Consider the following 17,400-nt stretch of genomic DNA (forward strand, 5'->3'; position numbering starts at 1 on the left):
ATTTTGAAAGGGGAGGAGTAAGAGGGATGGATTTTGTGTGAGAGATTGAGGAAGGGAGGGAAAAAGAGATTAAAGAGAGAGTAACCAGAGAGAGATGCTCTGCAGCAACATTGTGTAAGGAGGCAACAGAAGGAGAAGAGCTATTCTTCCTACCTTCAGTATCAGTCTAAAACGTTCTCTCTGTTGATGCTATCAAGGACTCCCTCAACTTTGATTAGGCACCATCCTCCCTGCTGTTGTCATTCTGCATCTGCTCAGATCTGTAGTGCGACGTGCCTCTCTCTCATTAATCATGTCTCTGCTTCCCTGGAAAGGGAGTTCGGAATATAGAAACAAGACAATGCAAGGACGCTGGATATGCTTGGAAAAGAACTGCACTGGAATATGTCAGAATCTGTATCAGTGTTGTGGGATTCCTAACTAAGGCTGGATGTGTAGTTGAGAGTTTATGAGAGAGACTGTGTGGGCATACATGGAGAATAGTACTCTTGTGTGTATATAAGAGCACTACAGACCGACTACTTGACATTACAGAATCCTGCTCTACACATCCGAACACCTCTATCCATATGACAACAACCAGTCAAAGAGATGAGACAAAAAGAAAGATGATGGAGAACACACGAGAATGTCAAGCTTTGACGGCAATGTGATTTCTTGAGAGGAGAGAAAAAAAAGAAAACAAACCATTATTATTTTTTATCTGGATATTTGGAAACAGTTCCATGATGTATTTTACAATCGACCGTATTTTGCTTGTCCTGCTGCTCCCTCCCTTCTACTCTGCCCAGGTCGGCCCAGGATCTGGAATAGCTACAACTGAGTCTGAATACGTCACAGATTCCAGAATGAATGGAACAGAAACCTTCCGAAGTTCCTCTAGCAGCCCACAGCCCTCTATGCCTGATCAGGTACACTCGGAGGCCGAAGGGGAGGACTGGACACCAGCAGAAGCGTTTCTTTTCAGCGGAGACCCCACCGTTTTGGAGTTAGGTGAGTGTACTCGGGCGTACAGTCTCAACAGGCAAATGAGCACACTGCCTCTGAATTTCGAGACCCCCCTCGAGCCGGCCATGGATGCACTGGTTAATACAGCCAACTTCCTGAACATGATTTTCCAAGCCAGTGACTTGCGAGAAAGCAGTGTTAGAGAAGACATGGAGTGGTACCATGCCCTGGTCCGCTCCCTCCTGGAGGCTGATCCTATCATCCGCCGTGCGCTACTCACCTTTGATGCTGACCCCGCCTCCCCTGTGCCACAGCTGCTGCTCCGTGCTTCCCGGAGCTCCACCCCAAAAGTTCAGTTAATTCTCCTCCAGGACTTATCAAATGCTTGGGAGAGCCTGCATCCTCCAGCCCCAGCTCCAGATGACAGTTGGTTCACCAGCTTCAAGTTTCCCTCCAACAATCAGCCTACCCCAGCCCTGTCCAAACGGGTGCTTCTCAATGACCTTAACACCTTAGACACACCAAAGTGGGGTCAAGGGGACAGCTATGTCACAAATCGAACTGGAGTACGTTGGGGGGATGTCCCCTACCTGGAATGTGAGGATGGACGCTTTCTACCTGGGTGGCTGGTGACTCTCTCTACTTCATTCTATGGCCTCAAGCCTGACCTCACCCCAGAGTTCAGGTCAGGACCTGCTTTTGTCCAATCATGTTGATGAACCAATGTCAGTACACCCATTTTTTTTAACAACATTAGACTATAATTTATATTAGTATCAAATTCAATAGGTATAATAATTGAATTAGCCAAACTGAATAAAGTCTGCCAATTGGGATAGAAATACAGATGTAACACTGAAGGAAATGTTAAACTAAAAGTTATATACTGTAAAATGGGGTGAATAATACCAATAATAATACCTCTCCCCCATAATAGCTCCTGTTATTTCCTGTAACATTCTCTGTAATGAAAATTTGGTGTTTAAGCAGGTTGGTACTTTATTCTTCGGGGGTATGTACATGTCGTTATGTATATGCATATGCATGTGTTCCTTTGCTAGGGGGGTGATCCGTGTGGATGTAAATATACAGGACTTTGATGTGGACCAATGTGCCACGGGTAATGGCTGGTTTGCCAACACACACCAGTGCAACCGCACGACTATGAAGGTAAAATACTGCTCCCATAAACATATATACCACCCTGACAAATGTAAAAACGGTTAGAATTCCCATGCCATACCATAATGATCTTATGCTATCTTTAAATCAACCTTAGGTTAAGAATACTTACCAAAGCTGTTTCATCTAAATCAAATATTCTATCTATACCAATGATGTTGTGGAGGGATGCTCTTGAAAACATGCTGCAGGAGTTGGTTTTCATAGTCAGAGTATGTCATTTCACTAGCCTGGCTGCCAGCCCAATTTAGCCCCGCCCATGAGTTTGGTTGAAACACGCCCCATCGTCACAGCCCAGCGGAGAGTTATCAGACTCATACTCTGACTAGAATTATGCGTATGACAACGTCAGGCTATCATTTCACATAAATACACAGTGAACTTTCTAAAATGTTTTATTTTGTAGTATCTTTATTTATCTATTGATGTAGGTATCAATAGGCTAGACAATTTATCTTGTTATCATTCAGGTATTCCTTTCCCCTCATAGAAGAGACACTATTCCCTTTTACCATCATCCCTGTTCATAATTTCCTCCATCTTTTTCATTTGTTCCATCCAACCCAATCCTTTACTTCTCATCCCAACGTTCTATTTTAAGTTCTCTGTGCTGTTTGATGGAGGGATAATCTGTCAGATTAAGATTATAATCCAGTAGTGCTGACATCCTTTCCCCCCTCCATACACCATTGCTTTCATAACAGACATAAAAAAAACTGAGGTACAATCTCAAAATCAAATTTCCAATGTCACCCATGTGCTACACTAACAGATAACCGAGTACAACTACAAAAAAACTATTACTGGCCGAAAACCCTTGGAGTTTCATTGGTATTGATTTTAAGTCAATTGAGAGTTTGTATTTACTGAAAGCCTAAAAAGAATTCGAGCTCACTGGGAATGTTGCATGAGATTCAAAACTCTAAAACAGCGCAATTTATACTAATGTAATTTAATCATATTCTAGCCAATAAATTGTAGTGGCAAGTACAAGTAACACTGTGATTCAATTTTAATGATCAATATTTCTATAAAGATAAAGAAATGTATCTATATCCATGCTGTATTCTACTCCCATAATACATTTTTACAGTGTCTGGTGGACTATGGAAAACTCTCCCTGTGAACATTTACATTTACATTTATGCATTTAGCAGACGCTTTTATCCAAAGCGACTTCCAAGAGAGAGCTTTACAAAAGAGCATAGGTCACTGATCATAACAACGAAGTAGTCCCAAACATTGCAAGCAGCCAAAACATGAAGCATACATTGTGAAAAAACTAAACAAGTGCCAAAAGGGAAGACCCATAAGAGCATGCAGTTATACAAGTTACAAATTTAAACAACATGAACCACAAAAAAAAGTGCAGGACTGTACCTGTAGAAGAACAATCAACAGTAAAATATTTCACAGCGAGTACAAGACTTAACTTTGTTATAACTAACCTACAAGAGCAACAAGTCACTCAATAAGAGTCATTGTGATCCTGGAGGAAACTAACAACAGGTCCAGCCAAGCATTCCAAAGTGCCGTTGTACTCCCGGAACAAGTGCGTCTTAGCCTTTTCTTGAAGATGAGGAGACAGTCAGTGTCCCTGATGGAGGTGGGGAGCTGGTTCCACCATTGGGGGGCCAGGCAGGAGAAGAGCTTGTGTTGGGACCGAGCAGTCTTGAACGGTGGGACCACCAGGCGGTTGTCTGAGGAAGACCGTAGGTGACGGGTGGGGGTGTAAGGTTGCAGGAGAGACTTGATGTAGTCGGGTGCAGTCCCGTTCACTGCTCGGAAGGTCAGTACCAGGGTCTTGAATCTGATACGGGCGTTGATGGGTAGCCAGTGGAGAGAGATGAGGAGCGGGTTAACATGGGAGCGTCTGGGTAGATTGTAGACCAGGCGGGCCGCTGCGTTCTGAATCCTCTGAAGAGGGCGGGTTGCACATGCTGGGAGAACAGCGAGCAGCGAGTTGCAGTAGTCCAACTTGGAGAGGACCAGTGCTTGGACTAGCAGCAGGGTGGAGTGCTCAGACAGGTATCTCCTGATCTTCCGGATGTTGTAGAGGGTGAATCTACAAGACCGGGAGACTGCGGCAATGTGGGCCGTGAGGGAGAGCTCGTCATCCATGGTAACCCCAAGGTTCCTGGCAGAGGATGAAGGGGTCACCGTCGCAGATCCCAGGGTGATTGACAGATCATGGGAGATGGAGGGTTTAGCCGGGATGATGAGAAGTTCTGTTTTGGCGAGGTTCAGCTGGAGGTGGTGCTCGGTCATCCAGGCGGAGATGTCTGTGAGGCAGGCCTCAATCCTAGCTGAGATCCCCGGATCAGTCGGGGGGAACGACAGGTACAGCTGTGTGTCGTCAGCGTAGCAGTGGTAGGAGAAGCCATGGGAGGTGATGATTGGTCCAAGTGAGGTGGTGTACAGAGAGAAGAGGAGGGGTCCAAGGACGGAGCCCTGTGGGACACCAGTGGAGAGCTGGCGAGGGCCTGACAGTTTGCCTCCCCAGGAGACCTGGTAGGATCTTCCCGACAGGTAGGATAAGATCCACTGGAGTGCAGTGCCAGTGATGCCCATCTCAGAAAGTCTGGAGAGCAGGATCTGGTGGTTAACCGTGTCAAACGCTGCAGAAAGGTCCAGCAGAATGATGACGGATGATCTGGAAGCCACTCTGGCAGACTGGAGGGCAGTGGTGACTGAAAGAAGGGCAGTCTCTGTGGAGTGGCCAGTCTTGAAGCCCGATTGGTTGGGGTCAAGCAGGTTGTTCTGAGAGAGAAAGTAAGACAGTTGGTTGGATACAGCACGTTCAATTGTTTTTGAGAAGAAGGGTAGCAGTGATACCGGTCTGTAGTTCTGGAGGACGGCAGGGTTAAGGGAGGGTTTCTTGAGTAGAGGGGTAACTCTGGCCTGTTTGAAGGCAGAGGGAAAGGTGCCGGAGGTAAGAGAGGAGTTTAGGACATAGAGAAGAAAAGTTATGATGGAGGGGGAGATGGTTTGAAAGAGAGGGGAGGGGATAGGATCAAGGGGACAGGAGGTGGGGCGATGAGAGAGAATTAGGTCAGAGATCTCTGCCTCGGACAGAGGAGAGAAAGAGTTTAGACATTTAGTTGGGTCAGTCGTGGAGGTGAGAGGGTAGGAAAGGTGGGTTTAGGGAACCGACTGCTAATGTCTGCAACTTTTTTCTCAAAGAAGGGGGAGAAGTCGTCTGCTGTCAGGGTGGAGGGAGGGGTGGGGGAGGTGGGTTAAGAAGGGTGGAGAAGGTAGAAAAAAGCTTGTGGGGGTTTGAAGCAGAGTTAATTTTGTTCAGAAAGTAGAGGGTTTTAGCACCAGTTATGTGAGAAGAGAAAGATTTAAGGAGGGAGTGATACTTATCAAGGTCATCCAAGCATTAAAAGTTGTGTTACCCATACCATTACATTAAGATTTAGGTGCATTGGTAACATGTTGCAACCATGTAGGCTGATGGAAGGTTGTCACAAACAGGACAGATAGAGAATAGAGATGGGAACATTCACTAATGTGCTCCGACGAGAGTATTAAATTGTCCTTATGACTGCATAATTTATTACTGTCATTAATGCTGAACCCTTTAAACTATTAGATACTGTGCCACAACAGTACCCGATTGAGAGTAAGGTTGCTTGCATTTGTGTGTTGGGGATAGGCGGTGCATGTTTGTGTAAGTGTGTGTGACAGTGTTTACTGTAAGCGTATAGTGTGCACAAATAATGCAGGTCAAAAAGGGATAATGCTCTTGCTCAAAGCATTACGTATCTATTTAGATGTAGGTTTTTACTTAGATTAACACGCAGCAATCAAATGTGCATTCCTGTACTGAGTGAGCGCGCTCAAGTATCTACTCTGTATCTCTAACTGTGTATATTGGTTTATTGTTTATTGTAAAAAAATCTTCTCTGAAACCTTTTTCCTGGTGATATAAATAGACAGTATGTTTGAAATTGATATGAATCAGGACAACTGATGATTGATAAACTGCAATTGCTATCTGTTCTTCTCAATTGATATAAAAAGGAGGGGGGCTTCTTTACACTGAGATACACACTCTACTTAATCACAAAACTAAATAATATATTAGAAACTAATATTGCTGCTCTGCTCTCTCCATCAGTGTGAGCCAATCCCAGGCAAGGGATTCCAGTTGGGGCAGTACTGCTGCCGCTGCAAAGATGGATACTACAGTCCTCCAATTGACAATCAGGACACATGTAAGCCCATCAGTGTCCACAGTCTGGATCCAGTATGTAATATCACCCTGTAAATAGTCAACAAAACACAACTTCTCAATGCATTATCTGGCCTGGGGTTCAATGACAGGTCAAGGTTTGCTAAGAACACCCCTTAACCAGCTAGCCTGCCCAGAACTGAGCTTGGTTGCAAGGATAGGTGCACAAACGATACGTATGCAGTGACATGAATTGCAGACTATTCATTGCTTTTGTTTAACGGCAACTCAAAGACATGCTTTTAACAGTAAGCTCAGTTATAGTTTTGGTAGCTGGGCACTTGTGTTCCACTTTAAATTGTAAAGTCGTTTCCAGAGTGACATTTAGATTTTCTATGAGTCTGGTCTGGGCAAACATTTTTGGTGTATAGAGAAGTTGTCAGGAGTGATGCATGTTGTATGCATATTCATTTGTATGGCCTGAAATCACATGCAATGTCAAAATACCATCAATATATTTCAAATGACAATAACTTTGGAAACATAATGAACTGAACAGCTTAAAATTTGAGTGAAACCTAGCAAAAACTGAAAACTGGAGCTCCAGCTAGCAAATTTAACATATTTTTGAGCTACTGAAGCAATTGAATTGACAGCAAAATCAATTTTACTATCTCAAATATTCCCAACCTTCCCATTCCCTAGTCTCTAGAGAATACATCGAATCAGATTGTTGTCATTCTTGTCACTCTTCTGTGTATGTGTGTGTGTTGGGTGTCTTCCTATGAGCAATTTGTTGTCTGTATTTATGTTGTGGATGATGCAGTGGATGAAACTGTCAATGGGAGCAACAGTTCTGGCAGTGGCAGGGTTGGTACTGTGTGTTACCCTATCCTGCCCATCTGTCTGCCCTGCTGGCCTGGCTGCGGGCGCTGTGAGGACGGTGCCCCCTGCTGGGTACAGGAGGACAGGTTCCTCAGGGCAGTTGTGCTGGCAGTCCAAGGCTTCTTCATGTTACTGGTGTTTATCAGCATGCTAGTGGCCTACCAGTTCCGACGGAGCAGGGTGAGTGAGTTCTACTCCATTGAGCACAGCAATGGTGTTTATACCATATTTTGTACATCTACTGTCTTGAAAAAATACAGTATATTCTATTATAATGAGCAGCAGTTAATTGTTTTGATGTTTGAAGCCATCATGGACAGATATATTATAAAGATATATAAAAAATATAAAGATTATGCATTGGTATAATCAGACCATGTCTTGAACTTTTCCTAATTTCTCTGTGATAGTGGTAGTGATCTAGTAGATTCATACCATATGCTGTAAGCTGTCTTTTTTTGAATAAAACCCAGTCAAGCGGCAAGACATGGTACTCCTCTAGTTGGCCAAAATGCATATTACTGATCAATAAATGCAATCACAGGATAGCTTCTAAGAGCAGTACCTTCTTGAAGCAGATAGCTTCTTGAAGTCGTATGTGACAATACACACACAAGCATCATGAGAAAAACCTTTTTTGATATTTATATAAATATTTATTTTGCTGTCAAAAGCTAAACATCAGATTAATTGTGTTTTTACATAGACTGTAAACAGAATGAACGACGCGTCTCTGCTTCCTCCCACTGTACAAAAATGAAGCCAAAATATCTATTGGAAGTCGCTTTGGATAAAAGTGTCTGCTAAATGAATACATGTATTTATCCTGTATACGGGTGCTGCCATATTGCGCTTGTGATGTCATTTGGAGCAAGAGTATGCGCAGTAGTGATCGGGTGGTGGAGCCGCGGTATTAAGGTCCCACCAATACACTCGCCCAACCCAATCGCGAGCACACACTAACCTTGTTATTAGGAGCGTTGTTAGAAATAAAACTCTACTGGGGCACAGGCCCCTATTAATATCCCTTTTTTTTCTTCCAAGCGTGCTACGCACAATGCACTACTCGGCTATAGAAACTCTAGCCTGACGTTGTCATACTCATAATTCTAGTCAGAATATGAGTCTGAGAACTCTCCGTTGGGCTTTGACTACAGGGCGTGTTTCAAACGAGTCTGGAAAACAAATGCCTCTTCGCCCAATTGGATAGATCTACAACCAATCAGAGCAACAGAGTATGTGACGTATGTTAAGCACCGCATAGTTGTTGTCAACAGAACTAAACTACAAGCAGACTTGAAGTATGATTGAAGAATGAATACAAACGATTTTTGCCGGTGTTGTAAAATTAATTTAAGAGTAGGGAGAGTACTTGTTCACACGGTCAACCTTTTTGAGCGAAACAATAAAGGGCAATGCATATACGAAGTTCTCCGTTTAGGATTACAACTCCATCGGGGCCAGCTGATAAATTAAACTTTTACCGAATCCGGTAGGAAGGACGGCAAAAACATATTTTCCATCGACAAATGCCTTGATTGCGTCTCTCTGTTCCTCTTTAAAAATTAATGCGCTGTCGATGTCTTCTAAAACAGACTCGATGGCAGAATCACAACATCCCAGATCTCCAGCGGTAGCCATGTTTGTTCAAACCGAATTCAACTTAAGCGCTCTTTTGTGACGTGGGTGATTACGTTACTGTTGATCATCTGTCCATCATCGTATAAAGCCCGCCCTGGCAATTTCATTGGTTCGCCCAGATTCTGGTTTTCTGTAGTTGGTCCCCAATACGAGACCCTCCAGACCCAATTTCCCGAACAAATTTCTTTTGGGCGGGGAGAAGTTGGGCTGGCAGCCAGGCTATAGAAACTCCCCTTGCTTAACCCACCATACAACAGGGACGCAAGTTTGATATCAGCTTTGGCAGGGACATCAATAGTTACCCTTACAGAAGGAAAACATATTGCAGTATATTGGAAAATATCATGTGATATATTAGGCAATATATTTCCATATATGGGATTTAATATTTATATTTTATAATACATTGCAACATATTGAACATGAATATATACTATAGGCCTATGTGTTTATTATATACTAGTGTAATAATTTGACCAATACGCTGTTCTTATTGGTCCAGAAGACGTTCTAAAAAGTTAATAAATCCGTTTGTATACCTCCTGAAAGTTTGCAGAGGTAAATAAATGTATTTACGGACCTAGCAACAAGCGTTTGCTGTAGCGATTGACCTTAACAACATAAGGCAGCATCTCCGCGGCAACAAAGTAGCCTTAAACAACAAAAAGTTTTTTGCACAGGTATGAAAACGCCCTGCAATCGCTTCCCGTTTTAAATAAGTATCTGAAGCATATAGAATTCTGGTTGAAAGAAAGTGGAGATGTAGTGACTGACGTCACCAGTGCAAGTGCAGCTGATTCATAGAGTTACTAGGTGCTTTCGACATGGACTGCGGCTGCATGAAACGACCGGCGCGAGTGGCCGCTTGCAGTTGGGGAGGAGTTGAAAACGGCTCTGTGAAGTCGGACATTTCAGCTTCTCGTGGTTTGCTGCGTTGACGTCAGTCACGGCCGATTAAACGCTGTTTGCTTACTTTACTCTATTAATATATTTAAACGTAGTCTTTCCGTTAGTGAAGAGGCGGAGTAAAACCCTTTCTTCCATACATTTTGTATTCAATTAAACAGTTTGGTCCGAATTTAAGCATTGACGAAACTGATGGTGTCAGAATGAATACAAAACACGCATCAAAGTTGTCGTGTGTGAGTCTGGCCAATCATGAAATAGCTGTGTCGTCACTTGAACCCGTGCAGTTGCTCTTGAGAAAATGCGCTCGGCTACACAGCCGGCAGTTCTCGAATCGATCTCACGGTACTTTGATGGCGACGTCACAGTGACGTGTCCCCGGCGCCGTCTCAAGTCGGACAAAAAGTCTAACCAGAATGCACTTTTTCAAGTCACCCGCCTGCAGCCGGCTGCGGCGCCGCATGAAGTCGAGTCATGTCGAACGCACCTAATATAACTAGAGACAGTTACTTCTGTCTTCCAAGATGGCGTCCACATTCATTTCTATGAAAAGTGCTCAGTGGCGCAGTGAGGCAAGCGAGAGCTCCTAACGGACTGCGCCATCTTTCCAGACCGACTCGTCCGGTCTTGCGCAGAAGCTTGTTCCTAGCTCCGAAACTCGTGCATGCTTGCAACTAGCTGTATACGTCATACTTTGCGACAACCAGTCGCGAGCTTGTGAGCTGGAGAATATGTGAACTGTCAGAATTTGGTACAAGTCCGATCAAGAAGCAGATAGCCTACATGTGAACTTTACGAAAATCAATACTATTAGTACTGTAGTATTATACGTGCAGGGCCTATTCGTTGTTCTTTTTGCTTCGTGTTTATAGTTTAACTGCTTATGTATTGTGTCGGATAAATAAACTGTAAACCTGAATATCTGGCTCCGTCGTTGTTCTAGCTTTGCAAAGCAAATTAAGCCTATACCTTTGTTACAATTATATTGATGATGAGTGTTGTTTACTATTACTAGCTTATTGTTAATGCCATCGTTGTGGTGTTAACTGACTTAGAGTTCTAACAATATAACGACCATAACAATATTGACGTTATCAAACATGATTTATTCATCTTTGTCTTTGCCTCAGAATAACATGTCAACAATATATGGGTCAATCCTGTTAACCGGTGCCTTTTGGACCTGGTAACTTCTGAAAACAAAATTATTTATTTTTCATGTTTTTAACATTTAATCAGGAAAGAGATATGTTTAACTGTTTGGAAAACATATTGGCCAAGCTCATGCACTTAAATCCTATAATTATGGGCATTTCGTTCAGACATAGACCATTACATTATTCCACCCTGTTAAGACATATGAATAACAATCACAAAGTTTAAAAAAATGTAAAGGCATAACAATATTTACCTTTTCTTGTCCATTATATGTCCCTTGTTGCAAATACATGACAAATAATGTATGCAACTTATTATGTTACTACATTTTCTAACAATATTTCCACCCTGTTAGCTGTACACACCTAACAGGGTGGAACCTAACAGGGGGGAATTTTGTTAACTATGTTAGCCCTAGCTCTGTGAGTGATCATGATCTAGCTAGCATGAGACCCTACATGTATACAGCCTTTTAATTCTTATATAAAACCATATTTGAAATTGTAAAATTTTATTTATTTTCTTAACAAAGTAGCCTAACAGGGTGGAAATTTAAGGTTGTGACGAACAGGTTGACATTATGAAACTTGGAAAAAAGATGAATCTGAAAGTTCATTTTAACTTCAGTTGGCCAAGTTGAATTCCTGACACAGGAAATGATATAATTTCATGAACTTTGTGTCATGGGAAGTGTAGGCTATTTTCTTAAGAGGGAAAAACTACAACCTAACAGGGTGGAACTTTTTTGGGGGGACACAAAGTAAATCCCCCCAAATAGGGTTTAATTTTTTTTTTTTTATAAAAAATATGTCTAAGTAGAAAGATTTTAACTTGGTCTAAAACATAATGAGCAAATAATTTGAATATTTTATTATTTAATGACTGATATTTATTGTAAGAGTTGATCATTTGTGATGGGGACATGGCAAAACATGGCAAAATTAACATGTGTACAAAATACAAAAGTGGTTAAAATACAAACTAATTGTCTTAAAGACACTTTTTGGTTATTTATATGATAAGGAAGACCTACACCTATAATTAAAGCCTTTTAGAATAAACATTTGTAACATTTTACAGCAATTATGAAGTAGGATTTCCTGGGGACATTAAAAGGCACCGGTTAACAGGATTGACCCATATAATGACGCCGTAACATGCCACGATATTATAACTAATTATATTAGGCTATAATTACGTTTGTCATGCCATGAGCATAATAGCGTTCATTACAAAATGGTTAAATCTGCTTTAAAATAACTGAAATTAACTCTACAAACAACCATCATGTATGTGCAACCATTTGTAAAACGTGCTACAATAAAGGCAGGCAGCTGTAGATAATCAAATCCTTTCTCCTTGTTCTCATTCAGCTCAGGAAAATCAGCAATTTGCTGATGCTCCCTTTTGTGCTCGTTCATTGTTCGTATCCGCAAGCACGTGAAAAAGCTAGTAGTATGAGCCAGGTTCGAGAATCGAACAAAAATGTTTGGGGGAGATAGTTTTAGATATGTTGACTGGAGTTAATAGAATAAAAACGACCGGAGGAGTCGGGTAGAAAATCAGAAATGCAATACCACCTACATCCACCGGGGCTGTTGCCTCAAGCCGAGAGTCAAGGGGTGGGGGCTTGAGCTGATTGCTCTGACATCATGGCATCTGTACGGTGTTCATTTTAGGACATCCTCAGATCTCAGACTCAATAGGGGTTATGCGCAACATTCTTCTGGGTTCTACAAAACAGATGTAACTACTTCCGTCCGGCCGCTTTTGAGGTAAACACAGTGTAGTAAAGGCCACCTACTATGCCGTTTTTTAAAGGAGCTACCCTTAATTACAATTTCCCATGTACACAGGATTGCCAAACGGACTTCCAGAGCCCCGAGTACCCTGGGGAGTAGCCTTTTTTTTGCTCGCAGACGATTAAAACTGTCAAACGAAGACTGTACCTGTAGAAGTCGAAGTGGACTCTAAGAATGCAGTGTTTGGCAATCAACTGCAACAACTACCAGTGTGACAGTATTTATTTACAGGTCAATTTTGTCGGTAGCGTAATCTTATACACCTGCTAACGTTAACGTTTTTTTTGGCCTAGTAGTAGGCTAGTAAACGTAATTCCTTCTAGGAACGATAGGTCCTAGCTATAGAAACCAGAATAATGATATGGATATGACACTAAATTAAAATGAGCTTCTTAAATTAATTTGCTGAATTCATATATTTCATTGATAATTTAGCACTAGTTGTGTAGCTATGTAGCCTACTGTGACGTTGTAGTTAATGTGTAGAGCTAGTGTTAGTGCTACCTCCTGGGAAACGGTCTAACGTTAGGCTATTATAACGTTATATGAACTCATCACTTTATTCCTGTCACACTTACCCTAATGTAGAGAGTAATACAACTAATAAAATCCTTGAACTTCCCTGTCAATATAAGTTATTTGGATCACCTAGCGCTGCAGATGTGTACAGAAGTGAGAAGCGGAAACGATTACATCTGTTTTCCGGTTCGAACGCTGAGCGCTCCGCACAACCCCTATTGTCAGACTCAAACGAAAAGGCGTCAAGTCTCAAACCAAAAGTCGTCAGACTCAGGCGAAACGGCTTCAGTCCCAGAAAAACCTCTGTCATTCTCAGACCAAACGCTCTCAAACCAAAACGCCATCGTTCTCAGACAAAACGCTCTCAAACCAAACGCCATCGTTCTCAGACAACGCTCTCAAACCAAACGCCATCGTTCTCAGACAAAACGCTCTCAAACCAAACGCCATCATTCTCAGACAAAACTCTCTCAAACCAAACGCCATCGTTCTCAGACAAAACGCCCTCAAACCAAACGCCATCGTTCTCAGACAAAACGCTCTCAAACCAAACGCCATCATTCTCAGACAAAACGCCATCAAACTAAACTTTGTCAGAATTTGTTTTGTCAAAGTTAGCTACCTAGAAGGGGGAGCTGCTGACTAGCTTTCTGAATTAGCTATAGCAGCTTTTAAAATGAATAGCATGGTGTTATTTCTGTTAACTGGTACAGCAAGAAAACATACTTTTGATATAGCTAATACAAAATACGTAACTTTACTGGCGGAACAATTGTTGAGATCGTCGCGCTGCGTGTTGATGACGTTTATGATTCTTTAGCAAAGTTTGTTTGTAGTATCCATGGCAACCGGAGGACTACACATAGGTTTACGTTACACGAGTGAACTAGCTTGCAGAAAACAACTACCGGTATTTTGTAGGGATGTCACGAGAACCGATACTTACGATACCTTCCGATGCTAAAATAACAAAACACCGACGATGCCCATTTTTTTGAAGCACCGTAAGTACCGTGAGCGCCGATGCCAGATGTTAGCATCGGTGCTGCGCCTTCAGGAGTGTTCCAGTCAAAGTTTACATTAAGAAAAACAAGATAACAACTGCTGCTTTAGCGATCGCCCCGCTTCGACTTGTTGACAAGAAAGACAAAAAAAGTAGTTTGCGTTTGAGGCAGATGACCGTGGCGTTATAATTAATCCACAGAAGCCATTATGCAAAAATGCTACCGCAGTCTTCAGACCAAGGGGGAATACTTCCAATTTAGCTAAGCACCTGAAAGATCGTCATCTGGATTTGTTTAAAGAATTCAAGGCAAGTTCTGATTCAGTTCCAGAAGAGGCGCAGCACCGATGCTAACATCTGGCATCATACAAAATAAATCAATGTTCGTTGAAGTCGCGGCGAAATTCTGAATACATCCAAAGAATGCTCTTTTTCTGTTTGTTTAATCTGTCATACTAAAATACACGTTACATGATGTTTGAGATGGTGGGCACGTGTGTTACAATGGCTTATGTACACAGTTTAGGTTAGCTGTAGTTTTAACGTTAGCCCATAGCTTAGAAGGTAAACTCATGTCATGTTCATCTTGTTAGCTGAATGGCTTAATTGCACTTTATTATGTTGTGCTATGCTCTATTGCACATGTTTTGTATGTCTTTGTAGGACATTTTGCTATTTTTCAAATATTTTAAAGAAGTTCATGGTTCAAGTAGCCTACATGGAATCTTAGACAATCCTCTTTTTTTTACCATGGTATCGAAATTGGAATCGAGAATCGTGTTATTTTAATGGTTTTGGCACCGACTACTGAATTTTTGGTATCGTGACACCCCTAGTATTTTGTATTAGCTATATCTTGCTATACCATATAGCTATTCTTGCTGTACTAGTTAACAGAAACAACACCATGGTATTCACTTTAAAAGCTGCTACTTTAGGTAATTCAGAAAGCTAGTCAGCAGCTCCCCCATCTAGCTAACTTTGATAACAACAAATCTGACAAAGTTTAGTTTGAGGGCGTTTTGTCTGAGAACGATGGCGTTTGGTTTGAGAGCGTTTTGTCTGAGAACGATGGCGTTTGGTTTGAGAGCGTTTTGTCTGAGAACGATGGCGTTTGGTTTGAGAGCGTTTTGTCTGAGAACGATGGCGTTTGGTTTGAGAGCGTTTTGTCTGAGAACGATGGCGTTTTGGTTTGAGAGCGTTTTGTCTGAGAACGATGGCGTTTGGTTTGAGAGTGTTTTGTCTGAGAACGATGGCGTTTGGTTTGAGAGCATTTGGTCTGAGAACGATGGCTTTTGGTTTGAGAGTGTTTGGTCTGAGAACGATGGCGTTTAGTTTGAGGACGTTTTGTCTGAGGACGTTTTGTCTGAGAATGACAGAGGTTTTTGTGAGACTGAAGCCGTTTCGCCTGAGACTGACGACTTTTGGTCTGAGACTTGACGCCTTTTTGTTAGAGTCTGACAATTGAGTCTGAGATCTGAGGATGTCCTAAAATGAACACCGTACGTCTGCTCCAGATTCACCGTGTTTGATTTGGGATCTTTCGACTTATTGTTGTAGCATATAAGAATTTGTAAAACAGTGCAAATCGTATAAAACATTTGTTTGTAAAACTCGACCTACAGTCTCGGTTAACAAACGTTTTAACAAATCGAGGCGATAAAGCCTTTTCTGACCTGTGGAAGAGTAAACATTTGGTTTCTTGTATGCTAATAAAAGCAGCATATTTTTTTGTTTCTTATATGTAATTTTATATTTACAAATACCACAATAACGTATTCCGATTTATATGGGAAAATGTATTGGTAATATATGTAAAGATATAGTGTCACATATGTTTAAAATACGGTAGAATATATTTTAAAATATATGTAAAAAAAATATATCTGCAAGCAGCAAGGGTGGATTCCTCCTTCAAAATTGCAAAATGTTGTACAATTGACATAATAGATAGTTACACTGGGAGTTAAAACTCAAACTTTAGATTTTACTGGGCCACAGCAGAAATATACTGGGGCACATGCCCCAGTAAAAAGGGTCTAAGGGACGCGCCTGCTTGTTATATCGTCAAATAACTAATTAAAAACAAACTGAAAATTAAAAATGAGCACGTGAACAGACATCAGCGTGATAAGAATGACCTAAAATGACAGAAATCGTCTCTGGGAAAGAAAATGTGGATGTGCACTTTGATTCTAATGTTTGGCTCATGTCCCATCTGCTAACATGGAGGGGGCGGGACTTACGACATATACTGCAGTTAGCCACCATGGGGCGATCGAAATATTTTGGCTTCACTTTTGAGGAGCTATTAAGCCGTCCATTCTTTTTACAGTCAATGCGTTATTACTGTGACATTACTATGTTAATGCTGTAATTTAACAACCGTGGACACTTTTGCTACGTCGAACACTTCATCGATGGCTTTATTTCAGCAAAGAACTCAACATACTAATACCATATTCCTGTATTTCTCGTCATTGGCTATTATTGTCCACAATACATAGATGAATCAATTTCTATAGTGTACATTTAACAGTTTTTGGTTTCCTTTCACATGAACCTCTGCAATTTCTGTGTTCAATACCATGTTGGATTTACATTTTAATTTAAATATAGATCTAACATGGTTTCCAACACAAAACATTCAAACAATACACTTGAGTATTTACAAAAACCTCTGTAAAGTAAGTCAATCATGTTGAACTAATCATGTCTCCCCTCACCCTCACAATATCTAACTGATTCACAATTTTTAACTTGTATCTACACTTGAATAACTTCCTTACCTCAATTACATTTTCTCTCTTTTCTCCTTCACCCACACTCACCATCTTGTCCCTACTAATACTTATCCTTTCCTTCCTTATATCTGCTGTTACCCATGTGTTCTTCCACTCATTACACCCCTTGTTGTCTGTCATCCATCTTTTCCTGCTCTTTCTCATACACCTACTCTTCTTGCCACACTGCTTTCCCCTTCCTACTCTATCCTTTCTTTCTCCCCTAAGAGGATACGAGCATCGGGTCTCTTGCTATTGGAGACAATCCTGTTTGGCTCTCTGCTCCTGTACTTCCCAGTGAGTGAGAATATGAGTGATGGGGAGTGAGATTAGAGTGTTCTTTTCAGATCACTGCACAGGATTATATTATAATGGAAGTTTTTAATGGGTAGGAGG

General features: G+C 41.5%; 1 protein-coding gene across 1 annotated transcript in view; it reads left to right on the plus strand.

Annotated features, from left to right (window-relative positions):
* The first annotated feature begins 1,010 nt into the window (after positions 1 to 1,010).
* The window catches only part of gpr179 (G protein-coupled receptor 179), a 66,407-nt gene continuing 50,017 nt past the window's right edge, over positions 1,011 to 17,400 (plus strand). Inside the window, exons 1-5 of the mRNA XM_047043894.1 lie at positions 1,011 to 1,633; positions 2,010 to 2,118; positions 6,254 to 6,354; positions 7,156 to 7,372; positions 17,233 to 17,301. Of these exons, the coding sequence (XP_046899850.1) occupies positions 1,029 to 1,633; positions 2,010 to 2,118; positions 6,254 to 6,354; positions 7,156 to 7,372; positions 17,233 to 17,301 (1,101 nt within the window). The 5' untranslated portion in view covers positions 1,011 to 1,028. The remainder of the gene's footprint in view (positions 1,634 to 2,009; positions 2,119 to 6,253; positions 6,355 to 7,155; positions 7,373 to 17,232; positions 17,302 to 17,400) is intronic.

This window comes from Hypomesus transpacificus, chromosome 21, assembly GCF_021917145.1.
Source record: "Hypomesus transpacificus isolate Combined female chromosome 21, fHypTra1, whole genome shotgun sequence".
In the NCBI taxonomy this organism is placed as follows: Eukaryota; Metazoa; Chordata; class Actinopteri; order Osmeriformes; family Osmeridae; genus Hypomesus; species Hypomesus transpacificus.